This window comes from Calliphora vicina, chromosome 5 (assembly GCF_958450345.1).
Source record: "Calliphora vicina chromosome 5, idCalVici1.1, whole genome shotgun sequence".
Classification (NCBI taxonomy): domain Eukaryota; kingdom Metazoa; phylum Arthropoda; class Insecta; order Diptera; family Calliphoridae; genus Calliphora; species Calliphora vicina.
Window position 1 is genome coordinate 109,196,627 of NC_088784.1, and position 21,349 is coordinate 109,217,975.

Below are 21,349 nucleotides of genomic sequence, written 5' to 3' on the forward strand. Positions count from 1 at the left end.
GTATAACAGTATTTTCTTTAGAAACGTCCTGCATATTTCAATATTATTCGATACATTTGATATTTTTAACTCTCCAGTAAAAAAATCAAATTTTCATCTCATCTAAATACTGATTTATGCAAATCGACACTCAGCTACTGATTTCGTGGTACAAACAATGATTCGTATTTGTTTCCCACATGTATATGATTAAAAATATTATTATAATTTTTGTGTTTTTTTTTACTTTATTTTAATATTTATTGAAAAGTCCAAAGTTAACAAAACTTTAATCAGCTGACACTGAATAGAGTATGTATTTAAAAATTAGTTAAGGTTGTGTTGTTTTTCATACAAAACATTTTGAAAATAATAACTAATTAAGAATTATAAATAACAAACTAATAAATACTAATGATTTACATTGTATTTTAATTATTTATCTATCTCTCTATCTATCTATCTATCGAGAAAATTAATGATAATTCTTAAGAAAAATTTGAATCCGTTTTGAGCCAGCAATAATGACATGCACATGCATAATTTCATAATTAAACAATTGCTAAATTCAATCATAAATATGCATTTAATTGTATTTATGCACAAACATTTTCCTTCATCTTCAACACACACAGTATTCATTTCATCATCATTATGATCTTCATTATCATTCTTCATTCAATGCAAATAATTCCACAACTTTCACAAAAAAATAACATTATTATGAATTATGTATTTAAAAAAAAAGAGTACTTGATCGTAAAAGTGACAGCTGTTGTTGTTAATATTGGAAAAATTAATAAAAGTGGGGAAATATGAATTTATTGCTGTTAAACAAAGATCACCAAAAAGATGGCGGCATATTGATTTTATCATTCCGTTTGTCACACACCGAAATATTGATCATAGACCCTTTAGTCGCAAAATCAATAATAAGATAATATGAATTGTTGAATTGAGCACAAAGTTTGCATAATTTAAGAGGAATATAATTTCTTGTTGGACGATTTGGAATTATGAATTCTATTCTGCGAAGTATTAATTCCGAATTGGTTGTACCATTCAGTAAATTAATCATGAATATTCATATATATTTTCCTACCTTTTAGAGTAGGGAGTTTAATAAGTGCTAACCGACTTTCATATGATGGTAGATTTATGTCCATGGAAGTTTTCGGAGACAAAATAAATAAAATTGTTTTTGGACGGATTCTATTTTCCTTATATAGATTTCGTAATGTGGATCCCAGACAATACAAGCTATTCTAAAAGTAACGTAAAACTTTCAGTCACTTAATTCCATATGCAGCTGGATCGTCTTAGAATCTTATGAGGACCCAGAATACAGGCGTAGATCCAGGGCTACCATTTGGAGGAGGTTGTGTGTTAAATAAAATAACATTTATTTTACATTTTTTCCTTTTTATACCCTTCACCATGAGTAGCAGGTTCGGATAGTTATAGTTTCGGATAGTTATAGATATAAGAGTAGATATAGCCATGTCCGTCAGAATGTTGAAATCAACTTTCCGTAGCCCCCAAATAACGTCCATGCATCAATATATCTGAAATTCGACTGGTTCTGTTGCGAGACAATCGGCCCACAAATGGTTGGAAAAAGGAAAACTAGGACAACCTTGAAAAAAAAAAAATTTTAAAAATTTTTTGCTATAAAATTTACAAATTTCGATTGAATATCTCGAATAACCAGGCGATATAGCTCTTGGCTGCTCCCATCCGTCACCGAAAATGGGGCGCCGCTTAGTTTTCCGGATTTGATTGGTTGAAATTGCAAGGGATAACACATTTTTTAGCTTGTTTCCAAATTTTAAATGATTTATATTTGCTTGAAACTGACTTAGAACGACTACGTTTACCTGTTGTCTTGCTCTTACTTCTCGATCTTCCGAAAGATTCCATTTTGTTGCACAGACTTTCCAGCTGACTTTCAATAGAGTAACTTCGGGTATTGTGGACTATGCGTCTAATGAGGACCAGTGTCTTTTTTCAGAAACTATTGAAGGTATGATAAAACTGATTTGTCGTACATTTTACAATTTGTTTGAAACGACAATTGCACATCTGCTTTCATGAGTAATTGATATATTGGCTTTTTATGCTTGTATTGAAATTAATGCGCGTGCTCAACATTTTTTTCGGCTCAAGTAAGAAACAAAATTTGGTACAGATACTTGGCAGAATTTAATGTTTGGTTGTTTTATATAGTTAAAGTGGACACGTAGTTTTGCATATATTTGGTAAGAATTTAAGCACATTTAGATTATTAGGTAATAATAATTGTTTACCACTGTAGCCCAAGTTCGTGTAATGTGGACCACTTAAATTACTTGATTATGTACTACTGGTCCACATTACCCGACAATAACTATGTACTTTGTATGCCATCTATCTAAGCCAAGAACGCGTCTTTTTAGTTTGTATTAATAATAATATATTAAAATTAAATTTTTTAATCATTCATGATCAGCTGATTCATGAATTTTATGTATCAAATACTAGTCCACATTACCCTCATATAGTGGTCCATATTACCCTCCAATTTTTTTAATGCTGGTTTTTGGGTTCCTTTCAATATTTTCACATACATTTTTTATCCTTTCAACTGCAAAAACAATTAGAGAATACATTAGCTAATTTATTGCTTCACAACTTTTTTAATATCCATATATATTGTGGCCAAAATTTAGAAAAAACAAAACGGTAGTCCACATTACCCGAAGTTACTCTATTATCGAGCCTTCTCGTACGGTTTTCTGATGACGAGGAAATCGTGATGGTTTTTGTCTGATAATTCGACTTCTGTCAAAAGTTTCTTAAGACGATAAGCGTCAGAGTCGGAAAATGAACTGATGAGTTTTGCTTTCTAGGTTTCATACATGTTAACAGCCGGAGGGTTGATTATGATGTCTTGCACTTTATCGACGATGTTGCCCTCTAATGATGCCATTCCTTTTTACCTGCTCGCCTGCCAGAATATATATACTAATGGCAGCCTGCGATGAATATTTTGATGTGTAGGTACTAGAGTTTTTCTTTTCCGCACATTTTCATTTCCCGGAAAATCGGGATTGATTTTGAAATTTCCCGGGATCACGGGAATTCCCGCCTAGAACAAATTATTAAATTTTATGAATGTAGACTTCGTTAAAAATCTAAAAAAATGTCCGGTTTTAAAATTTCATTGGATATACATAAATAAAAACTTCAACAAAAATTTAATATAAAGAGATAAACTGACTTGATTTCTAATTTTGGTTATACGTATACAAACCTGTCACAATTTGTCATTTGTATCGAAATGGCTTCTATTTCCATTCGATTTTGTTGCAATTAATTCTGTTAATTCGCAAAAAATAAATATTTTTTTTAATTTTGAATTGAAAATGTTTTGCTTATTAAATCAAAAATTAAGTAAGGAGGCTAATTAAAACTTGAAGAAACCCCAATAATATTAAATAAAATACAATTCCACGGAAGGTTGTTTTATTCCAAAAAAGTTCGCTTTACTCTTTGTTAAAAACCAAAATATTCACGAGTTTTTGGAATATTTTGAATAATGAACTGGTCTTTATTTGTTACTGGTCTATTTGGATTAAATCTTTTTTGTTGTATGAATCTTCTGAATTTGTTTTGGAGCTGTAATCATCTTTTAGAAAAAGTTAAGTTCAAAAAACATCACATTAAACTAAAGAAAATAATTCCCGGGAATTCTCGCACAATTTCCCAGGATTTCGGGATTGAAAATTTTGCGGAATTCCCGGGATTTCCAGTCCCGGGAATTCCCGTGAAAAACTCTAGTAGGTACATATAATAAGTTTTGTGTAGTTTGGTCAAGACGTTACGCATTAGAATTCCATAATATCAACAATTATGTTTGACACCTAGTAAATCATGAAGTCAATGAAGTACTCAATTTTTTTTTTTCATATCTAAAAAAAAATCTATTACAATAAATTCAAACCAAATGCGGAAATGATTATTTATAAAAATAACGTCCACATATTTTGAAATAAGTAAACATATACAGTGGTGGCCACCAATTTAAGACAAATACTTGAATTTTTTTCATCAACTGAATTTTAAGTGCGATAGAGCCAAAATAAAAGGACCTCTAAGGGTATGAAATTTATTATTAATGTTTCTAGTTTCTGAAAAATGTTTGGAAAAATCGGTAAAACATATATGGACAAAGATATGTGGAAATACGTTGACCCACCTCAGTGAACATCCGCTGTTAATAACATGATATGACTGAAACTAATGGAACTAAAAATACGAAATTTGGTCCGAATATTTTATAATAATAAAAATATAATGATATAAATGTGAGAAAATATGTTTATTTAAAAAAAAAAATTTTTGGTCGAGTTGTAGAAAAATTGTATGTGCTCGTGGTGAATATGTATGAATTGACACAGTCGAATAAAACACACTTGTGTGTTAAAACAGTCCTCATGCATACATATTTGTGGAAATATTTGAAAAAATAATTAACAATCACGTGGAATTTAGCAAACAATTTTTGTCTTAAATTCCTGGCCACCACTGTATGTACATATTTCCTTAAATACGATATTGTCGTAAAACATTCTGTGGATTTTACGATATTAAAGAGAAAAAAAACAAAGCAAAAAATCATGCTACAGCAGCTGGTGCTGGGTTGATGATGGTGTTTGGTGCTGGCGTTGACTCTGGTGGTACTCAGCATAAAGAAGAAGTATACATACATAAAATATAAATAAAAATAAAAAAAGGATGTGTGATGCGCATGCATAATTTTGTTTCAGTTGCTCCGTCATCGAGTGTGAACAAATTCCCATTTAAACAAACTTCTATTCTAAACTCGCAACAGCATAGAGTCGGGCAAATTTTGAGACAACAAGCAGGCGATTACGTGTGTCATCCGTCGTAGACGACAAATTAAATTGATTAAAAATTCCAGAAACGTAATTAAATTAAATCAAAACAATTAATGTTTATTTTATTTTATATAATTTATTTAAACTTAAACTTGTGAAATTTTTATACTAAACATTTTGTTTTTGATGATTTTAGTTATAAACAAAACAATAAAACATAATTACTAGTCAGCCAGCCACAAACAACGGAAGGAACCAGAAAATAACACACACACTCAAGCGACAGTTAGTCACCGATTTGAGGCAATCAATCAATTAGTCAGCCAGCCAGCCAGTCAATCAGCCGAGGAAGAAAATTATAATGAAACCAATTATGTCGCGAGTTGTAATGTCCTTTATGATTTATTTAATCGCTGCTGCTGTGGTGGTGAACTGTGATGAAAAGAACATAAATAAATTGCTTAATAATCAGGTCATTGTTAGTCGTCAAATTATGTGCGTTCTGGAAAAGAGTCCTTGTGATCAATTAGGACGACAACTAAAAGGTAAATTTATTTATTTATTAAATAAAATTTTACATTATTGCTGTGTTTCTTTTTTAGGCATTTTTATTTTATCATTTTTTATTTTATAATAAATATGCAAATTCTAGAAAATATGCAAGTGTATTATAGTATGTATGTGTGTATGTGTTAACAGTTTTGTCTTGTTTGTTTGACGTGCTCATAACCCAGTTATTTTTGCAAGATCTTATAAAGGTCATCCATACATACATATTTATTAACCCGTCCGTCCGTCCCTCCATCCCTCCATTTATGCATTCATTAATTTTAATCAATTGTTATGAATATGCATGTTTATGCATGCAGATATTTAAATCAGGACAAGTTATTTTGTTTTTGTTTTAATTAATTTTATATTAAAGTTTATTGAAATGGAAAATTTTCAAGTTTTTTTTTTTTGCAAACATATAAACAAAATTTCCACTAAAATGCATAAAGTAAGTTTTGTTTTTTTTTGTGGTTTTGTATCCAAAAATAGTTGTTCTTGTTGTTTTAGTAGCGATACATAGTTGGATACATAAATTATTGACATGACGTTCATGGTTTGTTTATATACATTTGTAGAGGCGCGGATAACGGGGGCAAGGAAATTATAAAACATACTAAATATTCATACATGCATATGCATGCATTCATATTAGGGTTCTACAATCCCGGGATATAATAAAACAATTTGTACATTCCCGGGAATTGTTTATTATTAAATTAATCGCCTTTTAGAATTGTTTTTTTAAAATTTAAAAAAACGGGTTAAAAAATATTTTTTCCGATTTTGACCGATTGTAGGTCCAACTTACTATGGTCTTATATACGTCGTTGCAAAGGTCTTTGAAATATCTATAATTAGATATCCATATTATCTATATTAATGACTTAGTAATCCAGATATAGGTCAAAAATCGAGGTGGTCCTGGTTTTCTTATATCTCAGCCATTTGTGGACCGATTTTGTCGATTTTAAATAGCAACCGAGCCGGAAGAATTTATGTATGAATCGTGTATGTAAGTTATTTGGGGGCTTCAGAAAGTTGATTTCAACAGACAGACGGACATGGCTTAATCGAATCCGCTATCTATAAGGATCCAGAATTATATTTTGTGGAAATTACAAACGGAATGACAAACTTATATATACCCTTCTCACGAAGGTGAAGGCTATAACAACCAGATTTCGAGAAAATTGGGCTTAGACTTCTGCCAGCGTTCTAAAACAAGTATGTATACTAGGACGGGTCGATTTGTATGGAGGATCAAAAAGTACAAAATCGTATAGCAGAAACGCAATCTACGGAAAATTCTAAGAAAGTTTCCTCAAGAAACCATAGGTCTAAAATCAAATTCTAACTTGCGCATTTCGTCTTTTATCCAATAAAAAACTATTAAAAAAAAATTATATTGAAATATCATTGGATAAAAGACGAAATGCGCAAGATAGGATTTGATTTTAGACCTATGGTTCCTTGGGGAAAATTTCTAAGAATTTTCCGTAGAATGCGTTTCTGCTATACGATTTTAAAAATCTACACACCCTAATATATACAATATGTTTGGCTATACAATGTTGGTCCAACTATTTTAAAATGTTTATAATATATTACAGGTCAACAAATATAGAAAAAACAATGGTGCCGAGATATCGTTAGTAGTTTTGTATTAGATTGGTATTGGTAATATACCAGAGACCGTAAATAACGGTTATCCAGCAAATTTTAAATCAAAAACTGTCTCTATGTTTGATTCAACGGAGACCTATACAGTTATATACCAATAGATTCGTATTGACGTGCTCTTTCAGTATCTATGGTGATATTAAAAAATGATCTCAATCCAACCGTTATTTTTCATCGTAAAAATAAAAGTTCTCATGAAACTCTTAAAAGGAGAGTTTTAAATAGGCGTCATAAAAAACTCATTGGAGGAGTTTTTTTTTCTGAAAGGAATCAAATTTGAGGAGCTTTATTTTTCCCGTCAGCAAAAAAAACTCAATTGAGGTGTTTTATTATTTCCATCATAAAATTCCTTGAGGAGTTTTATTTTCCCGTCAGAAAATAAAACTCTTTTCGATTATTTTCTACTTTTTTCAGTATCTTTCTTCATTGAGTGTAGTATTTTATTTGTTTAAGAAAATAAAAACAACAATATTTTAATAATAGGAATCAAACAATAACAAATTAAAATCTAATTTGATTTTATTTTAATGACAATTTATTCAATTGCAATACAAATGACTTTTTTTATGGCGGCTATTTAAAACTCTTTTTTAAGAGTTTCATGCAATCTTTTATTTTAACGTTGAATAATAACTGTTTTAGATGGATTTTTATTTTTAAAGTCACAAAATAAATGTTATAAAACAACTTTTTTGATATCACTTATAACCGTTACGGTCCCTGTAATATATCATCTACCAAAAAGATGGGGGTATAAATATATTTCATGATATCATGAAATATTGCACACATTTTTCTTTTGATAAAAACAAAAACTCTGTTGAAAATGGTAAGAATCGGTCCTTGATATCTCCCAGTCCCCATATAAATTTCATATGGAATATTGCTTTATGCTACATAAATGCCTATATAATACCAGTATCTATATCAAATTCTACAAAAATAATATATATTTTGGACCCTAAAATTGGTCATACCTCCAATATAAGGACCATTTCCGAAAAACGCGTAAATAATTATGTGTAGCTCCTATATAAGGGCCACCTCTGAAAAATACATTATCCCCTTGCAATGTGGAATTTACAACAGAATTCTAGGAATTCCCGCGAAAATTTGATCGAGTAGAAACCCTAATTCATAATTTAGTATTAGTTATTCTTCAGATGACTGTGAATTTGCCAATAAAATTAAACAAAAACATCAATAAACATTTATGTATGTATGAATGTTAACCCTTTATAAGTCCATAATGTAGAATTCATTATTATTGTGATTTTGGTGATTAAGAACAGATATATCAAAAGCATATACTACATAGTTATAATCAGTCTTCCACATTTTTATATGAAATTAAAGCCCGAACTTTTTACCGGTTCAACCCTGTTTGGTTCATTTCTGGTAACATACGTTAGATATTATAAATAACATTGCTAGATCGTCTTAGAATTGTATAAGGATCCCGTCTAAGACCAACATAATGGTTGTACATGTTTACAATAACCATTTAAAATGTTTTACAATTTTTAACATATTATGGACACTGTAATTATGTGTATGATTGCGGTAACCATAATATGTTTAATTTGCCATTATGATTGAAGTAATTAAGTATATGTTTGTGGCATCCATTTTTATGATGTAATACTTGAAAATATTGTGTTGTTCTCGGATAATTGCACATTCTGATTCATCATGAACATGATTGCCATAGCCATATATGTACATATGGGGGATTTCATGTCAAGTGAACCAATTTTTAAAATCGATGTCTTTCGATCGGGATGAAATTTGCACCAAGATTAGACCTATTGGATAGTAATTCAGATACAATCGATCAGATACAAGATCCGTCAAGAACTCTCTGAGTTATAGGGGATCAAAATTTGACATTTTGGCCAAACATGTGTTTTTTCTCATCCATGTAACTTATTACCTATTGTTCTTAGCAAAATTTGGCCCAAATAGTTTAGATAGCTATTCAAAAAAAATATCTAAAAAAAATAAAAAAAAATTTATATTTTTGTTCCGAAATCAAAAACTTTTTTGACTTTTTTTCAAAATGGGACCTTATTTTTTGTCTTAAAAGAAAGCTTAGATATTTTCCATGAAGACCTACTTGGTCGCTTAGTGGGATGCGAGTTCGATATCTATCAAAATAAATGTTTTGTAACTCAAAACATTTTTTTTTGACATTTTTTGCAAAATCAAAAACTTTGTGGACATTTTTTTTCAAAATGGGCCCTTTTTTAATTTTTTGCTCAAAAGAAAGCTTAGGTATTTTCCTTGAAGACCTTTTTAGTCGCTTAGTGGAATGCGAGTTCGATATCTATCAAAATAAATATTTTGTAACTTAAAACATAAAATTTTTGAATTTTTTTTTGCAAAATCTAACTTTTTCCAAAATGGGCCCTTTTTTAAATTTTTTTGTTGCTCAAAAGAAAGCTTAGGTCCATTATTTTAAGAGGTTTTAATCGCTTATTGGGATGCGAGTGGGATATCTATCAAAATAAATGTTTTGTAACTCCAGACATACAATTTTTGAGTTAAAACATTTATTTTGATATATATCTCGCTCGAATCCCACTACGAGACCAAAAAGCTCATAAAGGAATAGACCTAAGCTTTCTTTTGATATTAAGTAATTTTAATTTTGCGGCGCCTTACTGCACGAAATTAGGGTAATAAAATCCATCTACATTTTATATTAATTAAAAATCACCCAGATGTTTAATTATAAAATCGTTTTGCATAATTATGTACTTTTACTTTACTATTAATAAACAATATTTATATTATTCCTCTTCCTGTATAGTTCCAGTTTTAATATTTAATTAATTCGTAGAATCTTTTTTAACAGGTTTGTTGATTTTAATTAAAAATACTATTCAATCATTTACGATAAAAAATTTACTGAAAAATTGTTCTACACATAGAGTATTCAAAAATCGAAATTATTTTTTGGGTAATTGTTCCTACCCAACATCGACTTTGATTGGTTTCACAAAATTTACACCAATAAAAGTGGGCGTTTATTCATTTTAGTATTTTAGCCGATTTTCCCTTGGTTTGGCAGAAGCTAAAACAAAATCTATCGGAATTATAACTAGGGAAATGTAACCATTCCGAACTAACTAAATGTGTGATAGACCTGCATATTATAGTTAAATGAAATCAAACGTAAACGAATTCTAAAAAAAATTTATAATTGAAAAATGTATGGAATATTAAACAGTCTTTAAAATTGTTTAGTCACCTGCTAAAATCCCATTGTCTAGTTGAGGGGTTAAAAATTGACGTCATACTGAAGTTGCGTGTTTAAAATTATAAGAAAAAGGTTTGAAAACTTCTCGATATCCAGCTATCTATGTATATAGCGGCCGGACAGACAGCTAAACACAGGTCATTAATATTAAGCAAGAATTTATTTTACACATGACTAAGTTTGCCAGTCATTTATGTATGAATATTTTTTGTTTTTTGTTTTCTATTTTTTTTTTCTAAAGATTAATATTTTTTTCAATTTATTGACATCAAATTTGCGCTAACGCTAACAAATTTAATTATTCGTCTACCATGTAAAAAAACATTACTACTAATAATACTTGTGAAAAACAAAAACATTTTAGAATAATTTGGAAAGTTTCTATTGATATAGTAAATACCCTACGATTAGGGTTGAATTCCCGGGAAATATTGTAATAAAAACATATTTTGCATTCCCGGGAATTGTTTTTAATAAATTAAATCAAAACATTTTAAAATTTTTGAAATAATTGGGGTATTCACACGTTGTGCTATTAAGTCATATTGCCAAAAAGTACTAAAGTTTTACAATAGTTTTAAAAAATTGTAAAAAGACTTTTTATGCTGTGTTTATTATTTTGTCATAATTAAACAGTGTAAATCTAAGTGGAAAGGTAAAAATTCTTCATCGAGCCTTTGCAACGACGTATATATGTAAAGCCATAATAAGTCGGACCTACAACGGGCCAAAATCGGGAAAATTATTTTCTAACCCGAATTTTTTTTCACCAAAAAAAATTTTTTTGTCATAAAATTTGTTCACTAATTAATTTAAAAAAAAAAATTGACATTTTTTACTAAAAAATTAAAATTTTTTACTAAAAAATTAAAATTTTTTTTTTAATTATGAAATGAAAATTAAAATAGAAAATTTTGAAAAAAATTTATTTCTTTTTTCAGCTGACTCAAATTTGAAATAGCAAAGTTGCTCACTGCAGTCACTATGGTGGTGTAGAGTATAAAAATTTTAATTTTGAACCTATATATAAACCAAACTAAAGGGAATTTCAAAATTCTGGAGAACTTTAAATTGTGTATGGCCAAATGTTATCAAAGTCGACTACTGCTACACATTCAATATATGTATATTGACCGCGATCCAGTATCGCGAGATTTAATATTCTGAAATCCAGATCGTGATCCAAATATCACAATATATGTATATTGAACGTGTAGTAGTGCCCGAAAAGCAAAAATTATTTTTTTTTTATCTAAATTTTTCGATTCGAAGAAAAATTAAAACGAACTTTATTCAGATTTTTACAATTAAAGTTATTTTTTCCACCAAAAAACCATTTTTTCCAAAAAAAACACTTTTTCCTCTAAAAACTGATTTTTGGAAAAATTGATTTTATTACATACTAAGATATATAATATTTGTACCACAATATTTTTACGCAGTACTGTTCTACATTGTAGAACATTAACAATTCATAGTTTAATAGTTATAATTTATTAGAATTCATTCAATAATTACAGCATTGTTGGTTGCCCCATTCATTATATGTTTAAATGTTAATTTTTGCTTTATATACAATATTTTCAACAATTTATTGTATTGTTTTCATTAACAAACAAATGTTCACTGGTACATATGTACATATATTTCTTTCCATGCAATTTAATTCAATTGAAATGTGATTTTATTTTATTAATTTTCTTTCAATACTATTTCAGCTGCTCTACCTGAGGTAATTGTACGTAACTGTCGCAATTGTTCACCCCAGCAGGCACAGAATGCCCAGAAGTTGACAACATTTTTACAAACGAAATATCCCGATGTCTGGGCCATGCTTTTAAGGAAATACAAGACATAAATTATAAATAAATAAATTGAGCAGCAAATGAAACAAATACACTACAAAAATTCCAACAAAAAAAATATTCAATATCAAATCGTACTAAATCAAAAATAAATCTCAAACTAAATGTATTTTTAAAATCATAATTCAAATATACAAAAAATCAAACAAAAACTTATATTGTTTAGTATCGTCTATGTAAAACAAATCTACTATAAAAAATTTATGTTTAAACTAATTATTAACAGTTCCTAATTGTCAACTAAATGTTCATTTATCAAACTGCACAAAATATTTCTAGTATTGTATATTTAGTAAATGTTTAATTAGTAACTTTAATATACATAATACAAATTTATGCTTATAAATTCGAAATTCCAAAAATGTTCAAGCTTGCTTTTTACATTCGTTCATTTCATTCGTAATAAGTGTGATTTTAACAAAACAAATTTGTATTTTTATAATTAAAAGAAGATAAAAAAATCAATGTTTTACTATGACGATATAAACAAATGATGACATGCTCAATTTGAAATTGTTTCCATTGATTGCTCTCCTCAATACGAACTAACTATATTGAAAAACTTAATAATAACTCGGTATTTTTGTGATTTTCATTCAACAATTAGAGGCAAAAAAACTAACAAAAACCATAAACCTAACAATGATTATTAATTATAATTGCTTTAATTTCAAACATTTTTAATGCGAAACAATAGTTATTTACTATTACTATACATATGTACATATGTATGTATAAAACATCTAATAAATTAATAAATTACATACATCTATCTATGTATATGAAATAATAACTGTTTTTATGTATTTATTTATTTTTTTGGATTTTTTATTAATTATTTGCTGATTTAAAAAAAAAAAAAAAATCGTCAATGAACTTCCTGCGGTTGCATTTAATAAAAAGCTTAAGATACAAGATACTTTGGAACTGCAGTAAATCATTTAACAGCGTTATTAGATATTGGTCACACGTGATTAAGCTACAATTAGTTTTAAGTACGAGTACAAGTTTTAACCTCTTAAGGTACTACTAACATTGATAACATGTTCCTACTAATGCCCGTAATATCATCAAATAGATATCTCTATCTATCAGTGCTTAGTTACTTATAGAATAGAAATGTTTGTTAATTTTTACCCATAGAAATTGACTTGAAAATAATGTCAAGGTACCCTTTAGGTAAATTTATATGCTGGATATTTGTTGAAATTACGGGACCATAATTTCAACAAGTAGATATCTACGATGTAAAATACCCCGCAAAAAAGTTTCCTTTTAGATAACTTTACATTATTTTCAAATCATTATCTACGGGTAAAAATTACCAAATATTTGTACTCCATAAGTATGTAAGCACTGAGAGTTATCTATTTCTTGAAATTACGGTCATTATTTGTATAATAAACCAATACCTTTATGCCCTTCACCAAAGTATACTTTAACATATAAATTGAAAACAATTGCTGGTGAAAAAAAGAGTTTTTGACGAATAAAATATTTTACTGAAAACAAATTCTTGGTAAAAAATAAAAAAAAAAATCGGGTGAAAAAATATTTTTCTGATTTTGACCCATTGTCGGTCCGAATTTTTATTAGATATCCATATGATCTATGTATTGTATATTACAGAGCTGTAAATGAATCACTCATTTTTGAATTAATTCGCGAATCATTCACACAAAAAAATGAATTGAATGAAATTTGAATCAATTGAAATGAATTTGGTAAAAATTAATTGCAATTCGTTTCCAATTCAAATGAATTGAATTGATTTTGAATTAATTCAAATGAATTTAGTAAAAATTAATTGCAATTCGTTTCCAATTCAAATGAATTGATTTTGAATTAATTCAAATGAATTGGAAAAAAGAAGTAGCAATTCTAACCAATAGAATTATTTTTGAAATTTCGACCTGTAGTCAGGCGGACGGACGGATGGACATCGCTTAATCGACTCCAAAAGTGATCCCGAGCAGATTGGTATACTTTAAAGTGGGTGTTGGGACACACGTTACAAACATCAGTTCTAACCCAATATACCCTCCCCACTATGTTGGTGTAGGGTATACAAATCGAGATAATCGCGTCATTTTGAAGGGTACATATCTAACGAATCGTCATATGCGGGAAGTTTTGCTTTACTTCTTTAAAAAAAAGTGCCGTTGAAGCACACCGATTGCTTAAAGCTTATGGTGAATGTGTTCCATCGGTTTCAACATGCGAGAGATGGTTTGTGCGGTTCAGAAGTGGTGATTTTAAAGCGAGCATTGAAACCGTAATATTACATCATGACAACGCTCGGCCACATGTTGCAATACCTGTTAAAAAGTATTTAGAATGAAGTGGTTGGGAAGTTTTGCATCAATTTTTCAATTGCCTCAATTTATTAATTCCTGGAAACGGAAAAATTCGGAAAATTAGGAATCCAATTCTCAACCCTTTTAAACCGTGCCCCACATTTTTTTGTTTAAAAATTGTCCGTGAATTATTGTCATCCGTGCATATTGTCATCATCGAAGATGATGAGGTGAGATAATTCTCACCTCATCATCTTCGAAACTTATTATATAACCTGAGAAAATACATAGTTACGATAATCATAAATGTTTGTCGCAAACAACTTTATTTGTCAAATATATTTAATTTTTAAAACTTGGTTTCATAAATAATGTTTTCGTTCATATTTTGTAATTAAATGATTGTCGGCCATATCGAGCCCTTAGCGCCAAATTATCGTAAGCGACAAAACACAAATTTTACAGGAGAAGGTTTTTTCGATTATTTTGAAATTTATACATAGAATTAAAAATTTTATGATGCGATACAATATAATTTCGTCCAAGCTATTTGTCTATTTTTCAAAAATATTTATAACTTTTGACAATTAAAAATTCATGGAATACTTTATTGAAAAATATGACAAAAAATGTTTTTTATTGGATTTTTGCATAGATACAAATTTTTCGAATTGAAATATAATATTTATTTATGAATAGTTTTTAATGAAATTTCACAGTTATGTAAAATTTTCTATTTAAAATGGAAAAATAAAAACGAATTTTGAAATTTATTATCAGCAATCCCGCAATTCCCAAAAAAGTGTTGAGAAATCCCAAAAATGGAAATTTTTAGTTTTTTGGCTATAATATCCATACCAGGGTCGGATTTATCGGAATCCTTTACAAAATAATTAAAAGCATATTGGGCCATCTAAAATCGGTTACTATATTTTGATATCGAATATGCGATTTGAGAATTTTTGCCCTAAAGTTTAATTTTACATAAAAAAATAGCTGTTTTTTGAATGGACCTGGTCCCCTCGGTAACAAAAATTTTTAATTTTTTTTTTCATTTAAAATATTTTATGAAAACTTAGCTTTCAGAAAGTATAAATTCCTTACACATCCTCTTGGAAATTTTTTGCGATAACTTAAAAAGAAAAAAAGTAATTTTTTCCCAAAAAAATTTGCCAAAAATCGGCTTTTCAAAATTTTTTAAATTCAAATGCATATAACTTTGGACTTAGTCATTATTTTTAAACAGTCCTTTTCTTATTTGACACATACATACGTTGTTAGTCCAATGAAGGAAAACTGGAGAAAATCGGAAAATATTTGGATACGCTGTTATCAAAAAACTGGAGTAGATTGGGTAAAAATGTTGAAAATTTAACTTTCAAATGCGAATATCTCCTAAGCTATAAGAGACAATTGATAGCTACGACTAGGTCTTTTGTAGCACTCAATGAGAAGATTTTATGTGTGTAATTTTTTGGAAATCGGAACACAAACGAAGAAATAGAATCATTTTAAAAATGTAATATACCCGAGGTGTCCTACTTTGAGGACCCTTGGTCGCGGCCCTGGTGGGCAAATGAGGTCCACGTTCAGAACTTAAACTCGAGAACACTTCTTCTTTGCGCATGTGAAATTTCATTTAAATCAATCTAACCATTTAGAAGTTACAGATTTATTTCTCTCTTTTTTTTCTATACCACTATGTGTCGCTTACGATAAAATTCGTTTACTGTAAAATGTAAACACTGACTTACGATAAAATCTTACCCCCTATAATTTTGAAGTTATTAACAATTTTGATATTCTGAGAACGCTAAAACATCAGTCGGATCATAAAATTTTAATTTTTACAATAAAAAAAAATTTAGAAAATGTCGCTTACGATAATTTGGCGCTAAGGGCTCGATATGATTGGCAATATGGTTGCTTTTGAACAATCTTATTTTTGTGAAAATTATAATTACAACTTAAATATTATAACTATGAAAAAATATTGTTTATCTATAATCATGACACGCTCACAATTACTCCATAACATGGACATGTTATCTAATTGATTTGAAGATAATCATATTATGATTATCATTATGAGTTGAATTCATAATAGGGTTGTGCCCAACCATAATATAAACGACTTTAATATGATCATAACAGCTAGCATGTGTTTACATATGGTTGTGCAACTATCATAATATGATCTATGAAACATAATTACACATGATTATATATTTTAATTACTAATTAACAAATAGTTTAAACAAGAGATTAAATTATGGTTAAGTAGCATCATATTTTGATTCTACTCATTAGTAATAATAAAAATATATACGAACAATTATATAATTTGATAGCAACCATAAAATCCAATCAAAATATACTTTTCGATTATGGCCACCACAACCATATTTTTTCTTTGTGTATGAATTCCAATTTAGATTATATTTTTAAGAAATATCAGGTAAGTTTTAACAAAATATTTTTTAATTAAAAAAGTTAAGTCAAAAATCAAATCAAAATTATCAAATCTTCAATTAAAATTTGGGCTTTTTTAAAGACCACTTATTTAAACTTAATTTCGCAGTATAAATTGTTTTACCATTTACTTTTGAAAGTCGTTAAAACTAATTTCTAACTTGCACATACAGACTTATAAAGTCCCACTACAAAACCAAAAAAATGATAATAACTATTCAACAAACATTTGAAATCCTCTAACGAGTTCAAATCCTTTAACGGTTAAACGTAACAGTACATGGTATGTTAAGATTGTTCTAAATGTACATGCAGTTGTGTAAAATGTTAATGTTAACATTTGCATAACTGTAAACTGTGTAACACTTACTGTTATTGATTGATTTTAATATTGTCCAATTCCATGTCATTCCAGCGCCAGCAACCGTGTTGCTAAATTTGTATTTTTTTTAGGCCAATTAGTTGTTTTAGAAGTGGTAAAGAAGTTGTTTTTTAATTTGAATTGGGATAAACATAACATGGCCGAAATGTCTCCGGGAGATAAATTAATTAGTGGTGCTACTCGCAAATTGGGCCATCTCAAGATGGCCAAAGTTATGTTCTTAATCATATCAGCAATTGTTTGTGTAATCATATTTTATGCCAATACAAGCGTAATTGGTAGGCGGTCACTGTTTGCACTGTTTCTTAGCAATCGCAATTCAGCAGCAGCAGCCACGGCTGTGGCAGACACCACATACGGGGGCGAATTATTAACAAGTCCTGAAAAGGAAACAACACTGCCACATGACCAACAACGACTACAAAATGAACAACAAGAACAAAATAAAAAAGCTGATTTTGAAGACACTCTCAGATATAGATCTCAAGACTTTGCTACGACGACAACCAGGAAAAAATCCCGCAAGTCGTTGGTTATGAAAACATTGCTCGTTAAGCCACCGTCCACGCGAAATGCATCGGTGCAAATATTCAATTTAAGTTCAACAGTATTAGGAACGGGAACTGGCACCTCCAGCTCAGACTACAACATTTTTGTTATATACACCAAGGAGAACTATCAGCTGCATGTCAAATTTGAATTGTTCATTAAGAGCCTCTTGAAATTTGCCAACTCTGGAGTGTTGCTGCACCTGCATGTTCTCACCGATGAGACGAGTGGCCATTCTGTGGATCAAATTTTAGAAATTGAAGTTCGTCGTTATAGACGTTCTATTATTTATAGTTTATACAATATGCGTTTGTGTGCGGAGGAAGTGGTGGACATTGTGAACACGATGACGCCGTACTTCAGCTCAACACCCAAATCGTACTATAGTGATTCGTTATTCTTCCTGTCGTTGGGATTGCATCGCATTGCCGACGAAAATATGGAACGTGCAATATTACTAGATTGTGACATAGTCTTCCGCACCGATGTCCGTCTATTGTTCAACGAATTCGATAGATTTTCTCCCGATCATCTGTATGGCTTGGCGCCGGAGTTGACTCCCGTCTATCGCCACATTCTCTACAGATATCGAGCCAATTATCCAAATACCGACTTTGGCAGCCCCTTCTACATGTCAACGAGTGAAATCCATAATATGGTTTCCGAAGAGTCCCAGCATACTCAACACAAACTAAGAAAATCAGAAAGACATGGCCTAAGGCATGGTTATCCCGGTCTCAATTCGGGTGTTGTATTGCTGCATCTGAAACGTATACGAAAATCGCATGTATACCATCAGCAGCTACACGACACAGAAGTTCGGAAACTTACCTCAAAATACATGTTCAAAGGACATTTGGGTGATCAGGACTTTTTCACTTTGCTCGGCTACGAATTTCCCAATCTCATCTATCGTCTCGATTGTGTTTGGAATCGTCAATTGTGTACATGGTGGAAGGATCATGGCTACAGTGATGTCTTTGACAAGTACTTCACTTGCAAGGGTCGCATCAAAATGTATCACGGCAATTGTAATGCCCGAGTGCCCGAATAATTCTGCTACCTACCTATGTACATGCGGAACCAACATACATACATATACCGATAACGTGTGTTCATTTACTCACTAGCTCACAGACTCACTCACACTGGAATTTCTCACGAAACCATCATCACATCTCTCTGAAGACAATGATTGTATCAACAATAATTTAGCCTTTAGCCGGTAGTTAGGTGTTAATAAGAATATCAAAAAAATTATATTCGAAAAAAATCGAAATTAAAGAAAATATATTAAACATAGTTATTAGTTTTTATTTGTGATATCGCTCGTATATTATATACTACTACATACATACATACTTATATTTCAAATATACAACAACAACAAAAACAATAATAAAACAATACATACTCAACAAAAAAAATCTATTTCTTATTCTTCTTACTAAAACTCTTCGAAATTGTACCCGAAATTTAAGTAGTTTAAATGAAAATACAAGTTACGATTGATTATATTACCTTTTATGTAAGTTATAGAAGTGCATACAATGGTTATGCACATTAATAGATTTATAGTATATATTCAATAAATAAAAATACATACATATATTTAAAGAAAGAAAAAATTATAATAAAGAATTGAACATTCCTTAAATTATATCAATATGTGTTGTTTCACTTATAAATGTTGCGAATTATTAAAAAATGAGTTACTCTATCGATATCTCACAAATTTACCGATATAAAGGTGGTATGTAAAACATTTAATGTAGATATACTGTGGACCATAGAGAAATACACATAGAGCGGAAATTAGAAAAAAAATACTCAAAAAAACAGACATACGAGTAGAGTATTGGTTTTTGTCAACTTATTTTTTGACCAATTTTTTAATAATTTAATTTCAATGCCTCTAGTTTAGAGATGACCTCAAACATAACTCTATGAGAGTGTTTTGAAGTGGCGCAATGGCCAGATTCCAATACCATAGAAAACCTATGGCAAATTGTAGATCACAAAATACGGGATTACCACGAATATGCGGTTATAATTGAATGGCAAAATATTTCAAAGGAGACCATTGATTGTTTAAGTGGTTTGAGTTGATACAGCTGTCGCTGAATGAGACTCGGGTCGTTCCGGAGCGAAGATCCAATTGTCGTGGGTAACTTTTTCCATTGTTTTTCAATACCATAAGAGTTTTCTACATAGATCGCAAAACAAATTCAATTCAATTAGTGAAAAAATTTTATAGGAACAATTTTTTAATTTTTTTTTTAATTTATTAGTGAAAAAAATTTTAAGGCAAAAACATTTTTTTGGTGAAAAAAAAGGTTGGGGTTAAAATATTTTATTTTTCCCGATTTTGACCAATTGTAGGTCCGACTTACTATCATTATATATCCATATTGTCTATAGTAATCCAGATATAGATAAAAAAATAGGTCAAAAATCGAGGTAGTCCTGGTTTTTTCCTTATACCTCAGACATTTGTTGCCAAACTGGCAACCAGAAATTTGTGGTTGTCCTCTGGCTACGCAACTGAAGTTCGGTTGCCATCCATAATCGACCCATTTTATATACATTGCCACTCATTGTGAATGGTATAATAATTCATTAATTTTTTAAAATTTGTAACTTTAAAATAACATAAATTTTGCGCGATTAATGCCATCAGTTTTTTTGTTTGATAGATAAATTGTTACTTGAGATTTATCTGCCATGATAAACCAAGAATTTCACAATTTGCCTGAGTTCAAAAATCTAGAGTTCATTAATTAACAAAAGATTCAGTAAAACGAATATAAAAAGACGACAAGTATAAATACGATTGCAACAAAAATCAAATGAATAAATAATTGTTAAGTTTAAATTAACGTTGATGGTATTAACACAATTTTAGCATTTACATACTTAAATTTAATTACGACGTCGCAATTGTTTTTATACTTCAATCTCTACAAAATAGTTTTAAAGTGTTTTTTTTTTTCTTAATTTTTTTATTATTATTTTTTCAAAATATAATTCTAATTAAAGCATTTATTTAATAAATGTACTAGATTGTGTTTTTGTTTTGTTTTGTTTTTTTCAAGAAATATTAAAACTAAATAAATCGTTAATATGTTGTTATTGAAAATAATAATATAAAATTGTTGTTAAATATTTTGTTTAAATTATGTTAAACCACATTAAGAAGAACATAAATATTTACCACTCTATACACGCTATATATTTATTGTATATAAAACAAAAATCAAAAACATGTTAAACAAGTGAAAAATATTGAAAGTAAAGAAAGTAAATTCGCAATTTATGTAATTATTTTTGAATTTTTGTTTTTGTGTTTCTCTTATTGCTTACTAACATTAATGATTTTTGTTGTTGGTTTTTTTCTTTTGTTTTTTTATTATTAAAAATAGTAACACCTT

At 29.4% G+C, this 21,349-nt stretch overlaps 2 protein-coding genes across 2 annotated transcripts; both read left to right on the forward strand.

Annotated features, from left to right (window-relative positions):
- The first annotated feature begins 5,165 nt into the window (after nucleotides 1–5,165).
- On the forward strand, nucleotides 5,166–12,228 carry LOC135960647 (uncharacterized). The gene is made up of 2 exons (XM_065511988.1): nucleotides 5,166–5,404; nucleotides 12,072–12,228. Exons 1-2 carry the CDS (start codon nucleotides 5,221–5,223, stop codon nucleotides 12,209–12,211), a joined length of 324 nt encoding a protein of 107 aa, XP_065368060.1. The 5' UTR covers nucleotides 5,166–5,220; the 3' UTR covers nucleotides 12,212–12,228.
- Nucleotides 12,229–17,123: 4,895 nt separating this feature from the next.
- Nucleotides 17,124–19,578, forward strand: Xxylt (Xyloside xylosyltransferase). Its single transcript, XM_065512527.1, has 2 exons — nucleotides 17,124–17,270; nucleotides 17,403–19,578. Exon 2 carries the CDS (start codon nucleotides 17,506–17,508, stop codon nucleotides 18,970–18,972), a length of 1,467 nt encoding a protein of 488 aa, XP_065368599.1. The 5' UTR covers nucleotides 17,124–17,270; nucleotides 17,403–17,505; the 3' UTR covers nucleotides 18,973–19,578.
- Nucleotides 19,579–21,349: the final 1,771 nt, after the last annotated feature.